Raw genomic sequence first — 18,279 nt, 5'->3', positions numbered from 1 at the left:
TAGCATAAAGGCAAATTATTTCTTCCTAAACATAAATGTTTAAATATTAACTAAATTGACATAAAAATGTTGAAGTCTCAGTACAAATCCAAACTCTTACCCTGGTTTTATAGACCATTTATCCCCTCAAATTTGTCCTCCAGTGAAAATCAAGATCAAGCAAGCTTTTGCCCTTCTGCTCCACTGAAGTTTTCTGTTCTCCCCGAGAACAATGAGATCATGGCCAACCTAACTCGATACACCTGCCTTTTCCTCATATTCCCTAATAACCGAGGTTAACTAGACTTATTAATCTTAAATTTATAATTAACAGTTGATCTAGGTTCAATTGCAATGTTATGGAAGAGAGTTAATTTCACTCTGGCTTAATTTTTAGATTATCTTTTTGTCCTAGGCTCTTCAACCAGTAGGAATAATTTCTCTCTATCTACTCTATCCATTCTGCTTAATATTTTAAACTTAAATCAAATCGCCCCTTAATCTTCTACAATCAAGAGAGTAGAATTCTGGTTGTAGTAACTGGATAGTCGGACAAGCTACGATCGGCATGATCTGATTAATTTTTTCGAATCACGGTCCCACCAAAGTGGCTGAACGTGTTGAAAATGCTGCTTAAAGTAAATATTAAATATACGTTTATAAATCACAGGTTAAGGACCAGTTGGAATATTGTGTTCAGCTCTCAGCACCACACTACAGCAAGGAGGTCAAAGTCTTAGAGTAAGTGCGCTTACTGCTGCTGAGGGATTTCAGTTATGTAAAGAGAGTGGAGATCTCCTCAGGGCAGAGAAGGATTTAGCAGAAGCTTTCAAAGCTATGAATGGTGTTAATAAACAAGGTGAACCTATTTTCACTGATGGAAAAACCATTAGCAGACAACACAGATTTAAGATGATAGGTAAAAAACATGGGGAGGGCGAGAAGCGAAATGTGGAAGCCATTAGAATGCCGACCAGAGGAAAATGGCAGGGTTTGGGGAAAGAGCAGGGGAGTGGTTCAAATCGGCATGGTGGGGGAGATGGCCTCTTCCTGTGTTGGATGATTCTAAGATTTTAAACAATAAAGCACAATTCCATTTCCTTTCTGCTTGAAAAGTGAAATGAGTTGGTATTTGGGAAAATCCCATTTTTAAAAAGTACATCAATTCATTTTGTTGCATCTATGTTCTGAGCTGTTCAAATCCAAGGGCAAACGTGTTTGAACATGTAATGATTCATAAAATAAATGGTTATTTTCTGTTGTGTAAATCTCAGGGAGCATCAAGAACAGGGGCATTTTCAAAATGGAGAAGGGAAGGGAATTCAGAGAATATTGTTACTGCTTAGGCGAGGCCTTGAGGTGCACCCTTGTGGTGTGGTGTTCTTGTCTCTGAAACCAATATACTGGGTTCAAGTCTCAGTATAACAGCCATATCAAGCCTACAGATCCTTCCAGTACTATCAATAGCCCAGGAGATTACTGGTCAGCCATGTGCTGGAAAGACTGTAGTTGCCTCTACCACAGCTCCAGATTATAATATACAATAACAGTGTATGTTGCCACAGCAACTTAGGCTCCTTAAGTGGCCTATAACACATCACCACCTATTTGCTGGTCACAAGCCTTCTACAAATATAATTTCCCCATTCTCATATAAGGAAGTTTTGGATCGTAGAAATGGCCAAAAATAATTTATAGTTGGAAAAAATCCTTATTATATCACATTGTGAAATACTGCAGAGAGATTCAGCGTTTTACTTTACACTTAAGTTTTTGTTATTTTTTATGCTCCATGCCAAATAATTTAGTAATGAACGGTACATTGGGGTGACGCGGTGGCACAGTGGTTAGCACTGCTGTCTCACAGCGCAACGGACCTGGATTCAATTCCTGGCTAGGGACGTTGTGTGGAGTTTGCACATTCTCCCCATGTCTACGTGGGTTTCCTCCAGGTGCTCCAGTTTCCCTCCTCAGTCCAAAGCTGTGCGGGTTAGGCAGATTGGCTGCGCTAAATTGTTCCTTAGCGTCAGGGGGATTAGCGGAGTCAATATGTGGGGTTACGGGGATAGGACCTGGGTGGGATTGTGGTCAGTGCAGACTTGATGGGCTGAATGGAGTTGTTCTGCACTGTGGAATTCTGTGAGTGCACGTTTCGTTTTACAACAACTTTTAAATATTCCTTTGCTGTAATTGACAATTAAGGACAGAAAAATAACCCATTTAGCATATGCGTCTGTTGCAATTTTGAGATTAAACATTGCTAACAGGAATAATATTGGTCCACGCATGCAGGGGTAAATAAGGAAAAATATACTGGCTTTTGACTTGGGTTCATTTGGTATGGTTTGCGAATTGACGTGCTCTAATGCTCGGTGATTTAACATATTAGTTCTATTTGTGATATTGACACTAAATAAAACTCACTAGCAGGAACATAGGCAAACGTTTCTATGGTTACGGATTGCGCATTGAAGTCAATTCCTTTACCGTTCCACTGATCACTAAATCCATTAATATCTCCACAATAGCCAGGCCGGCTCATTAACTCTTTGGAGATTAGATTTACAATTGAGTCACGACCCCATTCTCCCTACATTGGTTTGGAACATTTGAATTTTTACATGTTCTCTTGAACCGAAAGTGAGGCAGCCGGTTTATTTAGATAATTCCCAATGGCAAATCCCAATAGACAAATATGCATTACCTGGGCAATTAATCCTCAGTATTAGTTGTTAATTTGCAGTTTGTGTCAGAGTGTTTTAATTTACTTGCAAATTAATAACATTACACAGCTTTATTTATTAATTGAATGATGTCACTACAAACCCGTTGTAATATATTAAATAATTTTAGCCGCAGCCTCAAAGTCATCCCAAAGATTTTTTTTTGTGAACTAAACATCGACCTACATACCCACAGGTGCAAAGCTCGCAAATACATTTCCTCTTCATGATGTGGAGTGCAGTCAGTGTGAAGCTTGCTCTGTGTTGCTTAAATGCGTGCGGGTATCTAAGCAATTCAATAATAGGCGCACCTCACCGTGCGTTACTCCAACGGGTCACATGCTAAACCTAATCCTTTTCATTGGAATTTAAAGAAAATAGCTCCACAGCAAAATCAGTTCACTCACAAAAACTATTCTACAAAAAAAACCCTCTCCTTCCCCGAAATATTTACTGTTTAAACACCGCTTTGGAAAGGCAAATTGTTTTTAAAGAGCGATTTCTATTTTTTTAAATTCAACACGCAAAGCATCTAAATCAACCCGGAAAAACTCGCCAGCTGTAAATTGAGTTGTACCAACATAGGACAAAGTATGAAACTTGATTACTACTGAGGAAAGTATTAACCGTTTTCGTTTTAAATATTTTTCTAAATAGTAAAGGAAATTGGAATACTAAATAAAAGCGAATTACTGCGGATGCTAGCATCTGAAACAAAAACAGAGCTAAGTCATCCAGACTCGAAACTTTGACCTCCATTCTCTCCACAGATGCTATTAAGTCTGCTGAGATTTTCCAGCATTTTCTGTTTGTGTGTGGATTAGCAAAAACATCTTGCGATCAAAGCCACTGATTTGCTAAGAAAAACAACGTGACTCTCAAAGCACACATAAAAATCCCAAATCACCTATAATAAAAAACAGAATTGAACCAATTTAATCATCTGGCTGTTATACGGCTCTATTATTATGCTGCATCTAGCGGTGTGATTAATAAGGTCATATGAATTGATCTGAGAATGTAGGATCAAACAAGCACCTGAATGGATAGGAAACTGGCTGAAAAGTCAGAAGTTTGTCACAGGCTGACAGCGAGATTCCACAAGGATAAGAGCTGGGATCACTTGTGGTCATTATTTACATTAGCAATTGGAAGTGGACAATGAGAAACACCATCAAAGTTTGCAGATGACAAGTGTGTATTGGAATATAATTAATAAAAAGCTGTGTTGGGTCCAGATGGCAGAAAAATAATTACTTTTCTAAGCTGAACATGTATTGCTTGCATGGCAGCCCTTCAGCAAGGTGAAGCAGTAGAGGGTTGGATAGACCAGGGTGAGTATATAACATTATGAAGGGTATAGATAGAGTGAACAAGAGGTAAGCTATTTCCTATGATAGAGACACATAGGACAAGGGGCCATGGGCTTAAGGTGAGGGGGGAGAGGTACAACACAGATATTAGAGGGAGGTTTTTCATACAGGGTAGTGGGGGTATGGAATGCTCTGCCAAGTAAGGTGGTGGAGGCAAACACGCTAGAGTCATTTAAGAGTAACTTAGACAGGCACATGACTGGGTTGGAGATGGGTGGATATAGGAGATTGTTTTAAATAAGGGTCAGTAGCATTGGGGCGTCCCTGTTAAGGTAAATGGATATGGTACAACAATAATGTTTTTTTCTCTTTTCATTTACAGGTCCGCCTTGTGTCCAACGAGGGGCATACACACGATGGGTCGAACTTGGCTGCTCTTGGTTGTTCGAGATTGGCCTAGTGCTTCATGTCATTAGTGTGTGCCTAAACTGGACCAGATACTGCGCAAGATGATAGCTCAGTGACTATCACTGATTGCTGTGCAGACACATGGATTTGGGCCGGTGTCTGTGGGAGTTTGCACATTCTCCCCATGCTTGTGTGGGTTTTCTCCAGTTTCCTCCCACACCCCAAAGATGTGCTGTTAGGCTGATTGGCAGTAATAAATTGTCCCTAAATTAGTTTCCCTCAAAGTGGATGGCCATAAAACATTAGACAAGGGTCATGGGTGGAGGGGGGTGACTAGTGGTGTTAAGATGGCAGCGTGGGCTCATTGGGCCAAAGGGTCTGTTTCCCAGGCTATTTTTGTTCTTTGAGTAAAGCAACACAATGTGTAGATTTTGTTGCCCCAGGTATGGGATTCACTCACATTGACCCTGGTTCCGGTGTTGGAGACGTTGCTGGTATATCAATGTATAGTCAAGAGTTACGCAAAGATATTTTGGTCTTAGACTGCAGGCGAGTGGCTGGCCGGCCAGCCGCGGAACTGGACATGAATTTCTTCTGCAGCTGCTCAGGATGCACATATTTAACTAGATGGCTGTACGGAAAGCATCTAACAGCTAACAAAGCACTCCCATCAATTATAGGACTTAAAAATAAACCATTTGCTGATCTGAAAGCTCATCAGCCCTTTTACATAAGAACATAAGAAATAGGAGCAGGAGTAGGCCATCTAGCCCTTCGAGCCTGCCCCGCCATTCAATAAGATCATGGCTGATCTGTCGTGGCTCAGTTCCACTTTCCCGCCCTCTCCCCATAACCCTTAATCCCCTCTCTTATCAAAAACCCATCAACCCGCTTCTTAAAAATATTTAGCGAGGCAGCCTCCACCACTTCAACGGGCAGAGAATTCCAGAGATTCACCACCCTTTGAGTGAAGAAGTTCCTCCTCAACTCCGTTCTAAACCGCCTCCCCTTTATCTTGAGGCTGTGCCCCCTAGTCCTACTGTCTTTTTTGAGCGGGAAGAGTCTCTCCACCTCTATCCTATCCATCCCATTCATCATCTTATACGTCTCAATGAGATCTCCCCTCATTCTTCTAAACTCTAACGAGTACAAGCCTAGTTTATTCAGCCTCTCCTCATAGCTCAATCCCCTCAACTCCGGTGTCAGCCTAGTAAACCTCCTCTGCACTCCCTCCAGGGCCAAAATATCCTTGCGCAGGTGCGGCGCCCAAAACTGCACACAGTACTCCAGCTGTGGCCTCACCAATACCCTATACAGCTGCAGCAAGACCTCCCTACTTTCATATTCAATCCCCCTTCGCTATGAAGGCCAGCATCCCATTCGCCTTCCTGACCACCTGCTGCACCTGCAAGCTGGGTTTTTGCGATTCATGCACAAGGACCCCGAGGTCCCTCTGCACCGTCGCCTGCTGCAGTTTTTCGCCACGTAAGTAATAGTCCTTCCTACCATTCTTCCTACCAAAGTGGACCACCTCACACTTGCCAACATTAAATTCCATTTGCCATTTCCTGGCCCATTCGCCCAGCCTATCTAGATCCTTCTGCAGACTCTCCACACCCTCCGCACAATTTGCCGTTCCCCCAATCTTGGTGTCATCAGCAAATTTCGACACCCTACACTCGGTTCCCTCCTCCAGATCATCTATATAAATGGTAAATAGCTGAGACCCCAGCACCGACCCCTGGGGCACCCCACTAGTCACCAACCGCCAATCCGAATAGCACCCATTGACCCCCACTCTCTGCCTCCTATTTGACAACCAATCCTCTATCCACGCTAACACCCTACCCCCAACTCCATGTCCAAACTGATCCAGGTGATGATTTCAGTGTTTTCACATCTCAGATTGCTGGCAATAGACAATTTGGGACAGATAGGGAAAACTGTATCCTTATTGCAACACCTGTGCACACAAGCTGATATCTCTCATCTTATTTTTCTGGCTCCCTGCAGATGGGGAAAGGCAGCAACTCTGGAAAAAAATTATCCCAGGTGGCTAACATTTTACTGCATTAGGGGCATCACCTACTGACATCCAGCCTCAGTACCACCCTAACTCTTGGTCCCTTTCTTTCAGGCCAATTCAGCAACTGACCCTGTGGATGATGCCTTGGAAATCCTCTGTAGAACTGTCACACATTCCACCCCAGTAAGCACCAGCACTATTTTAAAGAGTAAATAATATGCATGTGGTGAAATACCCAGTATTAGTATGCAGCATCAGCCCATTTGAAAGCCTTCAACATGAAGATTCTCTCCCTCAGCTTTGCTAAGGACTTCAGGGCCACACCCATTGAAAGAAAATGACTTGCTCAAACCAATTATAGCAAAGTCAGTAGGTTCAGCCTATGTACAGAATGGAAAGCTTAGTTTCAGCCAGAATGATATTGCCTTATGTTGCAGTTCAGCTTGTAGATGGTGTGCACTATTGTGGTGAAGGGAGTGAACGTGCAAGTAATACTAATCAAGCAAACTCTTTGTCCTGGATCATGTCAAGTTGCTAAAGTGTTGCTACAGCAGCACTCGTGGCCAAGTGGAGAGTATTCCATCACACTTCTGATTTGTGCCTTATAGTGAACAGGCTTTGGAGGAGCAAGGTGGTGAGGTATTCACCAACGATTCCTTGCCTCTGACCTGCACTGGTAGCCACAGTATTTGTTCAGTTTCTGCTTAAATGGTAACATCCAAGATGTTACTAGTGGAGGATTCAGTGATGGTAATGCTATTGAATGTCAGGTGATTATTCACAAGGCTGAAGCCATTGGCTGTGCATTGGGACAAAGCCTTCTACAGCTGTGGTTTTATAAAGAGAAACGATCTGAAGTAATAAAATTTGTCTACTTTATTAGAAGTTATTTTATTTACCAGTTACAAACACAAAATACAAGTTACAAAATATTGAAGTAAGTAGGGATTAGTATGCAACAAGATCTTTAAATTATTTGGGAATGAATGGGTAATGTGAAGGATATACTAAGGACACATTTCCATCTTCTGTATCTAATGTCAGTTTCCAGCATGTCCAGGAAAGTAAGACAGTTTATAACTGGAAATAAGTGGTCTAACTTCTGAGCCCCAAATTACCAAATATCCCAGCCTTTGTGGCATTTCAAAGACTACCAACTCATACTAAAATATCCCTAGGTATTTTATATGAACTGGATGGAAAACCACAAATTTAATCTTAGACACATCCTTGCCCTTATTCTTGGCTAATCAGGGCTACAGATAAAAAAAAGTACAGATTAAATTGACAGCTGCAAAAACAATTTAGGTGATATATGTACAAAGAAAATGTACAATAATGAGTGCATGAAGTTCAAATGTTGTTTTGATCAAGACAAACACCAATCAGCAGGTCAGAATTATTTTCCATTTCAGTATCCAGCCTTCAACAAATGCTCAGGGTCAGGTGAAGGATAGTCAGATGCAATGTAAAATTACCTTTGCTCTGCTTCCAGAATCACCTAGATTGATCTATCCTAACAAGTGGCAGAATGTCCAAATATTTCCTTTTCGTCCCAAAAGCCTGGACTGGTTTTGATTCCAAGTCCCCAAGGTAAGAGTTTAAACTAATTCATTCGTACCATAAGTAGGTTTACATTAACACTGCAGTGAAGAAACTCTGAAAATCTCCTAGTTGCCATCTTTGGACACCTGTTCAGGTAGAGGGAGAATTGAGCATGGCTAATGCACCCCAACCAGCACCTTTTTTTTTGGACTGTGGAGGAAATCCATACAGACAGGGAGAACATGCAGACTCCACACAAAGTGACCCAAGTCTGGAATTGAACCCAGGTCCATGGTACTTTGAGGCAGCAGAACTAACCACTGTGCTGCCTGTGGGACTAATGCTTAACCCCCACAAAAATAACTGCAGAGATAGGATCAGCACTGGTTAAGATTTTCCAAAATTCAAGACTTATGAATAGATTGGTTGGTAACAAATGCAACGTCATTGCAATGCTAATAAGCCTACTTATGGGACTGGTAAACTCTTATCTGAAGAGCCTGGAATCCAACCCAACCCTAGCTGTTGGGACAAAAAGGAAATATTTGGACAGTCTGAATGCCACTCAAGTCAGGGTGGGCCACTCTAGATGATATTGGAAGCAAAGCAAAGGTAATTTTAATGAAGTTACTCACTTTAGAAAGGGCGTGAACTTTTTAATGAGCTCAAAGGTATTGTACTTCTACAAGGAAACAAAGTTTGTTTGACGAACCTGCAAGCTATTAGGCCCTTACTGTAGGGGGCTGGAGTAAACAAATCTCTTCACAATTGTAAAAAATGCTTCAGTGAGAACACAGATGGAGCCTCATGCACAGCTTTTGTCCCCATATCTAAACAGGTATAAGCAAAGCTTCACTCGACTGGTCTTTAACATAGGAGAGTTGTCTTATGATAGGAGCCTGATTAATTTGGCCTATACTCCCTGGAGTCAAGAACTGATTTCATCGAAACGTACCGGATTCTGAAAGGGGTTCACAGGGCAGACACAGCTATGGAACTAGAACATAGCAGCAGTGTCTCAGACTAAAGGAATCAATCATTTACAACCACAATGAACAGAAATTTATTCAGAGGGTTGTGAATCTGTGAAATTGTCTACTCCAGAGGGTTGTGGATGCATTACCGTTGAATGTATTCAAGGCTGGGTTAGGTAAAAATTTCTGATCCCAGGTAACCAAGAAAAACAGAAGCAGGCAGGAACGCGATGATGATCGGCCATGTTCAGACACAAAGACACAACAGGGCTGGGGTGGGGGGGGGGGGGGGGGGTCATATGGTCTATTCCTGCTTTGAATTGTAACAATCGGACCCTGCTATTAACTGTCCCACGTCGGTAGACAACTTTCCGCAATCAATAGCACTTTCAGACTCATCTGAAAATTAGAAACAAATTAAAATATTTATAGGAAAAGTTGTTTACGAGCAAGAATCATTTAAAAACACAACACGATAAGCAGTGAAGTTATGAAACTGTGCTTTCAGATCAATTATTATAGTTGGACCAATTTGAAGCATGTTAGCACTTGATGAAAGTGCATTAATGTGCATCTTTGAGACAAATGCTTCACCAATGGAGCATTTGCAGCATACGCAATTTCCTCATGCATCTTTCCTCAAACTGGAGCAATACTGGAGAAGTGCTCCTCTATCTATAGAAAGTGTTTTCTAGAGAAAGCAACAGTGTGGACACTATGTAGGACACTAATATCTCACACAGGATAAATTGTATGTTTCAATCAGGCATGCATCAGTCCTAAGATATGGAGAGCAAAGCTGGGCACAGTATTTCAGATGTGGTCTCACCAAAGCCATTTGCTTTCTTAACAGCTTGCTGTACCTACAGGCTAACTTTGTTGCTTTTGTACGAGTACAATCAAGTGTCTCAACTCAAAAAATAAGTGACCACAGAAACCAAAATGGACCCTGTTAATTTCTGCACAGCTCTCAATTCACCATTTAACTATGTGATGCAAATATCAGTCTTAACATAAAACAATATTGCTTGTATCAAAATACTCTCCAGACAATGTAATTCAAAACACAATCTGGCACTTCAATACTTCTCAGTTGAAGTGAATACCATACACAAATTGTACATGCTCACCATCATAGCCACAGGTACCTACAACAATCCATTTCTGGTGGCATCACAACCATTCACAGTAGAAGCCACTGAATGGTTAAGGCAGTGAAAGGATTCATTATTAAAATTCCAAAAATCAAATCATTGAAAGGCAATGAAAGTCAAAATAGAACTGATACATATGCAGATACGAATTGTTTGCAATATAGGCATGAGTGTAAAAGGTTAGTCAGAAGAACGTCAAAGGCTGAAACGTGAATACAGATGCAAGTAAATTACGGTGGACTGGTTTGATGGATATAGGGATGGTCAGCTTCACACTAGGCTGAGTCTTTTGCTGTTAACTTCATTAATTTGAAAAGGTAGCCAGTGTTCAAATAAGAATATTGGGGACAATTAGCTGTGGAAAGGAAACACTTCTATAAAGTCCCATCTAAGAGGTTAATGTACAAAATTAAAGCACAAGGGATTTACGGTAATGTTTTGGCATGATTGATAATTGGTTAGCAGACAGAAAATACTCATTTATTCCTGTTTCCTAAGTGACAGGAAGTGACCAGTGGGGTCTCAGCTAGTCATAATATACATCAATCATTTGTGTGAGGGAACAGAAATTAATATTTGTAAAGTTTGCTAATGACACAAACTTTGATGGAAGTCTTAAAGCACATCAAGGTAGATAAATCCGTGGGACCTGATGAAGTGTATCCCAGGACATTGTGGGAGACTAGGGAGGAAATTGCAGGTCCCCTAGCAGAAATATTTAAATCATTGACAGTCACAGGGGAGGTGCCTGAAGATTGGAGCATGGCAAACGTTGTGCCTTTAAGGGTTCAGGGAAAAGCCTGGGAACTACAGGCGGTGAGCTTAACGTCTGTAGTGTGCAAGTTGCTAGAAAGTATTTTGAGACAGTATCTACAGGCGTTTAGAGGGGCAAGGACTGATTAGGGACAATCAGCATGGCTTTGCGAGTGGAAAATCATCTCAATTTGAAGGGATAACCATGAAGGTAGATGACGGCAATGCAGCTGTCGTCGTCTACATGGACTTTAGCACGGTCTTTGACAAGGTACTACATGGTAGGTTGCATTAGGTTAAATCTCACGGGATCCAGACGGATACAAAATTGACTTGATGACAAAAGCCACAGGGTGATTGTTGAGGGATATTTTTCAAACTGGAGGCCTATAACCAGCAGTGTGCCTCAGGGATCAGTCTGGGTCCACTGTTATTTATCATTTCTATTAATGATTTGGATAAGAATTTAGGAGGCACGGTAAGTAAGTTTGCAGATGACACCAAGATGGATGGCATAGTGGACGCTGAAGAATGTTATCCAGGGCTGCAACAGGATCTTGATCAATTTGAGACAATGGAATGACAAGTGGTGGAGTTTAATTTAGATAAATGCAAGGTGATGCATTTTGGTCAATCGAACCAGGGCAGGACTTGTTCAGCTAACGGTAGGGTGTTGGGAGAGTTACAGAACAAAGATTTAGGGGTGTATGTTCATAGTTCATTGAAAGTGGACTCAGATGGAAAGGGTGGCAAAGGCAACATTTGGCATGCTTGGTTTCATCAGTCAGAATATTGAATAAAGGAGTGAGACATCTTGAAGTTGTACAAGACATTAGCAAGGTCACACTTGGAATACTGTGTACAGAATGGTCATTCTATTATGGAAAGGATACTAAACTGGAAAGAGTGCAGAAAAAATTTACGAGAATGCTACGGGGACTTGATGGTTTGAGTTATAAAGGAGAGGCTGGATAGACTGGGATCTTTTTCTCTGGAGCATGGAGGCTGAGTGGTGATCTTAGAGGTCTATAAAATAATGAGGGGCACAGATCAGCTACATAGTCAATATCTTTTCCCAAAAGTAGGGGAGTCTAAAACTAGAGGGCATAGGTTTAAGGTGAGAGGGAAGAAACACAAAAGGGTCAAGAGGGGCAATTACTTCAGAAGGTGGAGAATGTCTGGAACAAAATGCCAGAGGTCATAGTAAAGGTAGGTACAATTTTGTCTTCTTTTAAGAGGCATTTAGATACTTACATGGGTAAGATGGTTATGGAGGAATATGGGTCAAACACAGGCAATTGGTACTAGCTTAGTCATTAAAAAAGGTGGCATGGAAAGGTTGGGCCGAAAGGCCCGTTTCCATGCTGTAATCCTCTGAATATGAGAGGTAGGTATACTTCAATAATGTATCCTAAATGTAGACCAGCTAAGAGGTGATGGTCTAGTGATATTATTGCTGGACTATTATTGTAGAAACTGTTCTGGGGACTCGGGTTCAAATCCTGCCACGGCAGGTGTTGGAATTAGAATTTAATAAAATATCTCAAATTAAGAATTACTGATGACCACGAAACTAATGCCAATTGTCAGAAAAACCCATCTGGTTCACTAACGTTCTTTAGGGAAGGAAATGTGCCGTCCTTATCTGGTTTGGCCTATATGTGACTCCAGCAATGTGGTTGACTCAACTACCTTTGAGCAACTAGGGATGGACAATAAATGCTGGCTAGCCAGTGATGCCCACGTCCCATGAACGAATAATAAAAAAGTTAAGGAGTTGCAAGTATGGATAGAACAATAATCTACTGAAATTGCACAAATTAATAGCACTGAATATCTGTTCTTTCTGCTGCTTTCTAGCTTGAATATTCTTATCAGCTGAAGCACTGGCTTGTAGGGATCCAAGTGGAAAAAACATCAGCCAGCAGCAAATGTAGTCGTCCCCACTGAGCTGGCTGTTCAGGTAATCAGTTATACGAGCCTGGCATGGGTATTAAAAGGAACTGTTTGTCACCACTGACGTCAATTTGACCTCAAATTTGATAACATTTTTAATGCATCATTGCCTGAAGAAAAAAGGGGATCAATGAGTTTTCTATAGGCCCCCAAATAGTAAGAGATGTGGAGGAGGAAATAGCGAAGCAGATTATGGATAGTGTGGCGGTCACAGGGTAGTTATCATGGGTGACTTTAACTTTCCAAACATTGATTGGAACCTTTATAGGTCAAATAGTTCAGATGGGGCACTTTTTGTACAGTGTGTGCAGGAGGATTTCCTGACACATTAAGTGGATAAGCCGACAAGAGGTGGGGCTACATTGGACTTGGTACTGGGTAATGAACCGGGTCAAATGTTAGTTTGCGGCAGAGCACTTGAGATAGTGACCACAATTCATTATTGCAAAGGAGAGGAATAAGGTCACACAGCAGAGTAAGGTTTATAATTGGGGCAGGGGTAATGATGCGATTAGGCAAGAATTAGGGAGCATAAGATGGGAACAGAAACTGTCAAGTAAGGGCACAAATGAAAAGTGGAGCTTGTTCAAGGAACAAATACTGCGTGTCCTTGATAGGTATGTCCCTGTCAGGCAGGGAGGAAATGGCTGAGTGAGGGAACCATGGTTCAAAGGAGGTTGAATGTCTTGTCAAGAGGAAAAAGGAAGCGTATGTAAGGATGAGAAAACAATTGGGTCACTTGAGGGTTACAGGGTAGTTAGGAATGAGTTTAAAAAAGGCTTAGGAGAGCTAGGAGGGGACATGAGAAGTCAAGGTAGGTTGGATCAAGGAAAACCAAAGTTTTTTACTCTTATGTGAGAAATAAAAGAATGACTAGGGTGATGTTAGGGCTGGTCAAGGATAGTAGTGGGAACTTGTGCATGGAGTCGGAAGAGATTGGTGAGGCGTTGAAAGAACACTTTTCTTCAGCGTTCACTAAGGAGAGGAGCCTTATTTGAGGATGAGTGAGAGATACAGGCTGAAAGGATGGAGGTGGTAGATATTCTGAGGGAAGATTTTAGCAATTTTGAAAAGCCTGAGGATCGATAAGTCTCCTGGGCCACATGGAATACATCTTAAGATACTTTGGGAGGCAAGGGGTGAGATTGCAGGGCCTTTAGCTTTGGGCCCTCATTATCCATGGGAATTGTGCCAAAGGACTGGAGAGTGGCAAATGAAAGGAAATAGGAATGACCCTGGTAATTATAGGCCAGTTAATCTTACTTTGGTGATCCGTAAGTTATGGAAAAAGGCCCTGAGGGATAGGATTTATGACCATTTGGAAAGATGGGATAGTCAGCACTTTTGTGAGGGGTAAGTCTTGCCTCTCAAATTTGACTGAATTCTTTGGGGAGGTAACTAAGTGTGTAGACGAAGGTAGAGCAGTTGATGTCGTATACATGGATTTTAGTAAGGCGTTTGATGAGGTTCCCCATGGTAGGCTCATGAAGAAAGTGAGGTGGTGTGGGATAGAAGGAAATTTGGCCAATTGGATAAGTAACTGGCTGTCTCATAGAAGACAGAGGGTGGTGGTGGTGGGAAAATTTTCAGACTGGAGGCCAGTTACCAGCAGTGTACCACAGGGATCCAGTGCTGAGTCCTCTGCTATTTGTGATTTTTATCAATGACTTGGAAGAGGGAATTGAAGAGTGGGTTAATAAATTTGCTGATGACATCAAGATTGGAGGAGTAGTGGATGACGCGGAGGGCTCTTGTAGGCTGCAAACAGACACCGATAGGATGCAGAGCTGGGCCGAAAAGTGACAGATGGAGTTTAACCCTGATAAGTGCGAGGTGATTCATTTTGGTAGGACAAACTTGAATGCAGATTACAGGGTCAATGGCAGGGTTCTGAGGAATGTGGAGGGACAGAGATCTTGGGGTTCATATTCACAGATCTCTGAAGGGTTGCCGCTCAAGTGGATAGAGCCGGGAAGGCAGCTTATAGCGTGTCACCTTCCCTAATCAAGTCTGCCTCATTACACATCACCAAATCCAGAATTGCCTGTTCCCTAGTAGCCTCTGTCACAAGCTTCTTCAAGAAAAAAAACATCTCATTGCACAAATTCCTTTTCTTGGGATCCACTACCTATCCGATTTTCCCAGTCCACCTGCATATTGAAGTCCATGGTTATTGTAATATTGCCTTTATATGCTTTTTCTATCTCCTGATTTTTTTTTCTGCCCTACATCCTGACTACTGCTAGGGGGCCTGTACATAACTCCCATCAGTGTCTTTTTACCTTTGATTCTTCAACTCTGCCCACAGAGATTCTATGCCTTCTGATCCTATATCAAGTTATAGTTCATGTGGGGACACATGACATAGGGAGATTAAATGAAGGGGATATTAAGCAAAGCTTTATGGAGTTGGGGTGGAAACTAAAGGCCAAGTCTGGAAGAGTAGTTATATCCGGACTCTTGCCTGTGCCACGGGATAGTTTAGAGAGGAATAGAGAGAGGGAAAGTTTGAACTCGTGGCTGAGGGGATGGTGCAGGAGGGAGGGGTTCAGGTACTTGAGCAATTGGGGCTCATTCTGGGGAAGGTGGGACCTCTATAAGAGTGATGGTCTACACCTGAACCAGAGGGGAATCAATATCCTGGGGGGTAAATTTGCAAAGGCTATGCAGGGAGGTTTAAACTGATTTGGAGGGGGGGGTGGGATCGTGAGTAGAGGGGGTGAAAGTGAGGGGGGCATAGTTGGGGAATGCAAGGCACGGCATAGTAGGGGTGGGGCGGAGCAGGGTTTGAAATGCGTGTACTTTAATGCGAGGAGTATTCGCAATAAAGTGGATGAACTTGCAGCGTGGATCAGTACCTGGGACTTTGACGTTGTGGCCATTTCAGAGACATGGATAGAGCAGGGTCAGGAATGGTTGTTGCAGGTTCCGGGGTACAAATGCTTTAGTCGGAGTAGAGAAGAAGGTAGAAGGGGGGGGTGGGGTAGCATTGCTAGTCAAGGACTGTATCACAGTGTCGGAGAGGAAGTTTGATGAGGACTTGTCAGTTGAGGTAGTATGGGCGGAGATTAGAAATAGGAGAGGAGAGGTCACCCTGTTGGGAGTCTTTTATAGACCTCCTAAAAGTTCTAGAGAGGTTGAGGAAAGGATTGCGGGGACAATCCTGGTTAGGAGTGAAAGTAATAGGGTAATTGTTATGGGGGACTTTAACTTTACGAATATTGATTGGAATTGCTATAGTTCTAGCTCGTTAGAGGGGTCAGTGTTTGTACAAAGCGTGCAGGAAGGTTTTTTGACTCAGTATGTAGATAGGCCAACTAGAGGTGAGGCTATATTGGATTTGGTGCTGGGAAATGAGCCAGACCAGGTGCTAGACTTGGAAGTTGGTGTGCATTTTGGTGATAGTGACCACAATTCGGTTACGTTCACCTTAGTGATGGGAAGGGATAGGCATGAACCTCGGGTCAGTAGTTTTAGCTGGGGTAAGGGTAATTATGAGGCTATTAGGAGTGAATTAGGAAGCATAGATTGGACTAGGAGATTACAGGGACTGGGAACGTCCGAAATGTGGAGTTTTTTCAAGGAGCAGCTACTGCGAGTCCTTGATAGGTATGTCCCTGTCAGGCATGGAGGAATTGGTAGATCTAGGGAACCGTGGTGCACTAAAAGAGTTGAGTCGATGGTTAAAAAGAAAAAGGAGGCTTATGTTCGGATGAGATTTGAGGGCTCAGGTAGTGCACTAGAAAGCTTTAGATTGGCTAGGAGGGAGTTGAAGAGGGAGTTAAGAAGGGCTAAAAGAGGACATGAGAAGACTTTGGCTGATAGGATTAAGGAGAATCCTAAGGCGTTCTATAGGTATGTCAGGAACAGAAGGTTGGTCAGGGCAAGATTAGGGCCAGTTACAGACAGCAGAGGGAAGTTGTGTGTGGAACCGGAGGAGATTGGAGAAGCATTGAACCAATATTTCTCTTCGGTGTTCATGCAGGGGGACATGAATATAGCTGAGGAGGACGCTGGGTTGCAGGGGTGTAAAATAGACAGTATTACGGTTGATAAGGGGGATGTGCTGGATATTCTTGAGGGGCTGAAAATAGATAAGTCCCCTGGTCCGGATGGGATCTACCCTAGGATTCTCTGGGAGGCTAGAGAGGTGATTGCAGAGCCTCTGGCTCTGATCTTCAGGTCGTCATTGGTCTCTGGTGTAGTCCCGGAGGATAGCGAATGTTGTCCCATTGTTTAAGAAGGGGAACAGAGACTTTGCCGGGAATTATAGACCGGTGAGTCTTACTTCTGTTGTGGGCAAGGTTTTAGAAAAAATTATTAGGGATAGGATTTATAGTTATTTGGAGTGTAATGAATTGATTAGAAATAGTCAGCATGGTTTTGTAGCGGGTAGGTTGTGCCTTACTAACCTTATTGAGTTTTTTGTGAAGGTGACCAAAGAGGTGGATGGGGGCAAGGCAGTTGACGTGGTATATATGGATTTTAGTAAGGCGTTCGATAAGGTTCACCATGGTAGGCTTCTGCAGAAAATGCAGATGTATGGGATTGTGGGTAATCTAGGAAGTTGGATCAGGAATTGGCTATCAGATAGGAGACAGAGGGTGGTGGTTGATGGTAAATATTCATCATGGAGTTCGGTTACGAGTGGTGTGCCTCAGGGATCTGTTTTGGGGCCACTGTTGTTTGTAATCTTTATTAATGATCTGGATGAGGGTATAGTTGGGTGGATTAGTAAGTTTGCTGATGACACCAAAGTCGGAGGTGTGGTAGATTGTGAGGAAGGGTGTCATAGTTTGCAGGGTGACTTAGAAAGGTTGCAGAGCTGGGCCGAGAGGTGGTGGATGGAATTTAATGCGGAGAAGTGTGAGGTAATTCACTTTGGTAGGAGCAACAGATGTGTCGAGTATAGGGCTAACGGGAGGACTTTGAATAGTGTGGATGAACAGAAGGATCTAGGTGTATGTGTACATAGATCCCTGAAAGTTGGGAATCAAGTAGATAAGGTTGTTAAGAAGGCGTATGGTGTCTTGGCGTTTATTGGTAGGGGGATTGAATTTAGGAGTCGCAGCGTCATGTTGCAACTGTACACTACTCTGGTGCGGCCGCACTTGGAGTACTGTGTGCAGTTCTGGTCCCCACATTACAGGAAGGATGTGGAGGCTTTGGAGAGGGTGCAGAGGAGGTTTACTAGGATGTTGCCTGGTATGGTGGGGAGGTCCTATGAGGAGAGACTGAGGGATTTAGGGTTGTTTTCGTTGGAAAGAAGGCGGCTAAGAGGGGATCTTATTGAAACATATAAGATGATTAGAGGTTTAGATAGGGTGGATAGTGATAGCCTTTTTCCTCGGATGGAGAAAGCTAGCACGAGGGGGCATGGCTTTAAATTAAGGGGGGGTAGCTACAGGATGGATGTCATAGAACAAAAAAACATAGAACATAGAACAT

General features: G+C 42.6%; 2 protein-coding genes and 1 long non-coding RNA gene across 3 annotated transcripts in view; 1 reads left to right on the top strand and 2 right to left on the bottom strand.

Annotated features, from left to right (window-relative positions):
• Positions 1 to 3,542, bottom strand: part of LOC145338901 (stabilizer of axonemal microtubules 2-like) — a 71,388-nt gene extending 67,846 nt beyond the window's left edge. Inside the window, exon 1 of the mRNA XM_080183297.1 lies at positions 2,893 to 3,542. Within this exon, the coding sequence (XP_080039423.1) occupies positions 2,893 to 2,930 (38 nt within the window). The 5' untranslated portion in view covers positions 2,931 to 3,542. The remainder of the gene's footprint in view (positions 1 to 2,892) is intronic.
• A 2,823-nt stretch (positions 3,543 to 6,365) lies between these two features.
• The window catches only part of LOC145338900 (uncharacterized), a 46,337-nt gene continuing 34,423 nt past the window's right edge, over positions 6,366 to 18,279 (top strand). Inside the window, exons 1-2 of the long non-coding RNA XR_013885923.1 lie at positions 6,366 to 6,632; positions 12,736 to 12,838. This is a non-coding gene — a long non-coding RNA (uncharacterized LOC145338900). The remainder of the gene's footprint in view (positions 6,633 to 12,735; positions 12,839 to 18,279) is intronic.
• The window catches only part of haus6 (HAUS augmin-like complex, subunit 6), a 54,190-nt gene continuing 45,162 nt past the window's right edge, over positions 9,252 to 18,279 (bottom strand). Inside the window, exon 17 of the mRNA XM_080183296.1 lies at positions 9,252 to 9,367. Coding sequence (XP_080039422.1) covers positions 9,273 to 9,367 — 95 coding nt within the window. The 3' untranslated portion in view covers positions 9,252 to 9,272. The remainder of the gene's footprint in view (positions 9,368 to 18,279) is intronic.

This window comes from Carcharhinus amblyrhynchos, unplaced genomic scaffold (genome assembly GCF_965287045.1).
Source record: "Carcharhinus amblyrhynchos unplaced genomic scaffold, sCarAmb.v2.hapA chromosome_224, whole genome shotgun sequence".
In the NCBI taxonomy this organism is placed as follows: domain Eukaryota; kingdom Metazoa; phylum Chordata; class Chondrichthyes; order Carcharhiniformes; family Carcharhinidae; genus Carcharhinus; species Carcharhinus amblyrhynchos.
The sequence above is the reverse complement of the archived record's forward strand: the minus strand, read 5'-3'. Positions and strand labels throughout refer to the sequence as shown.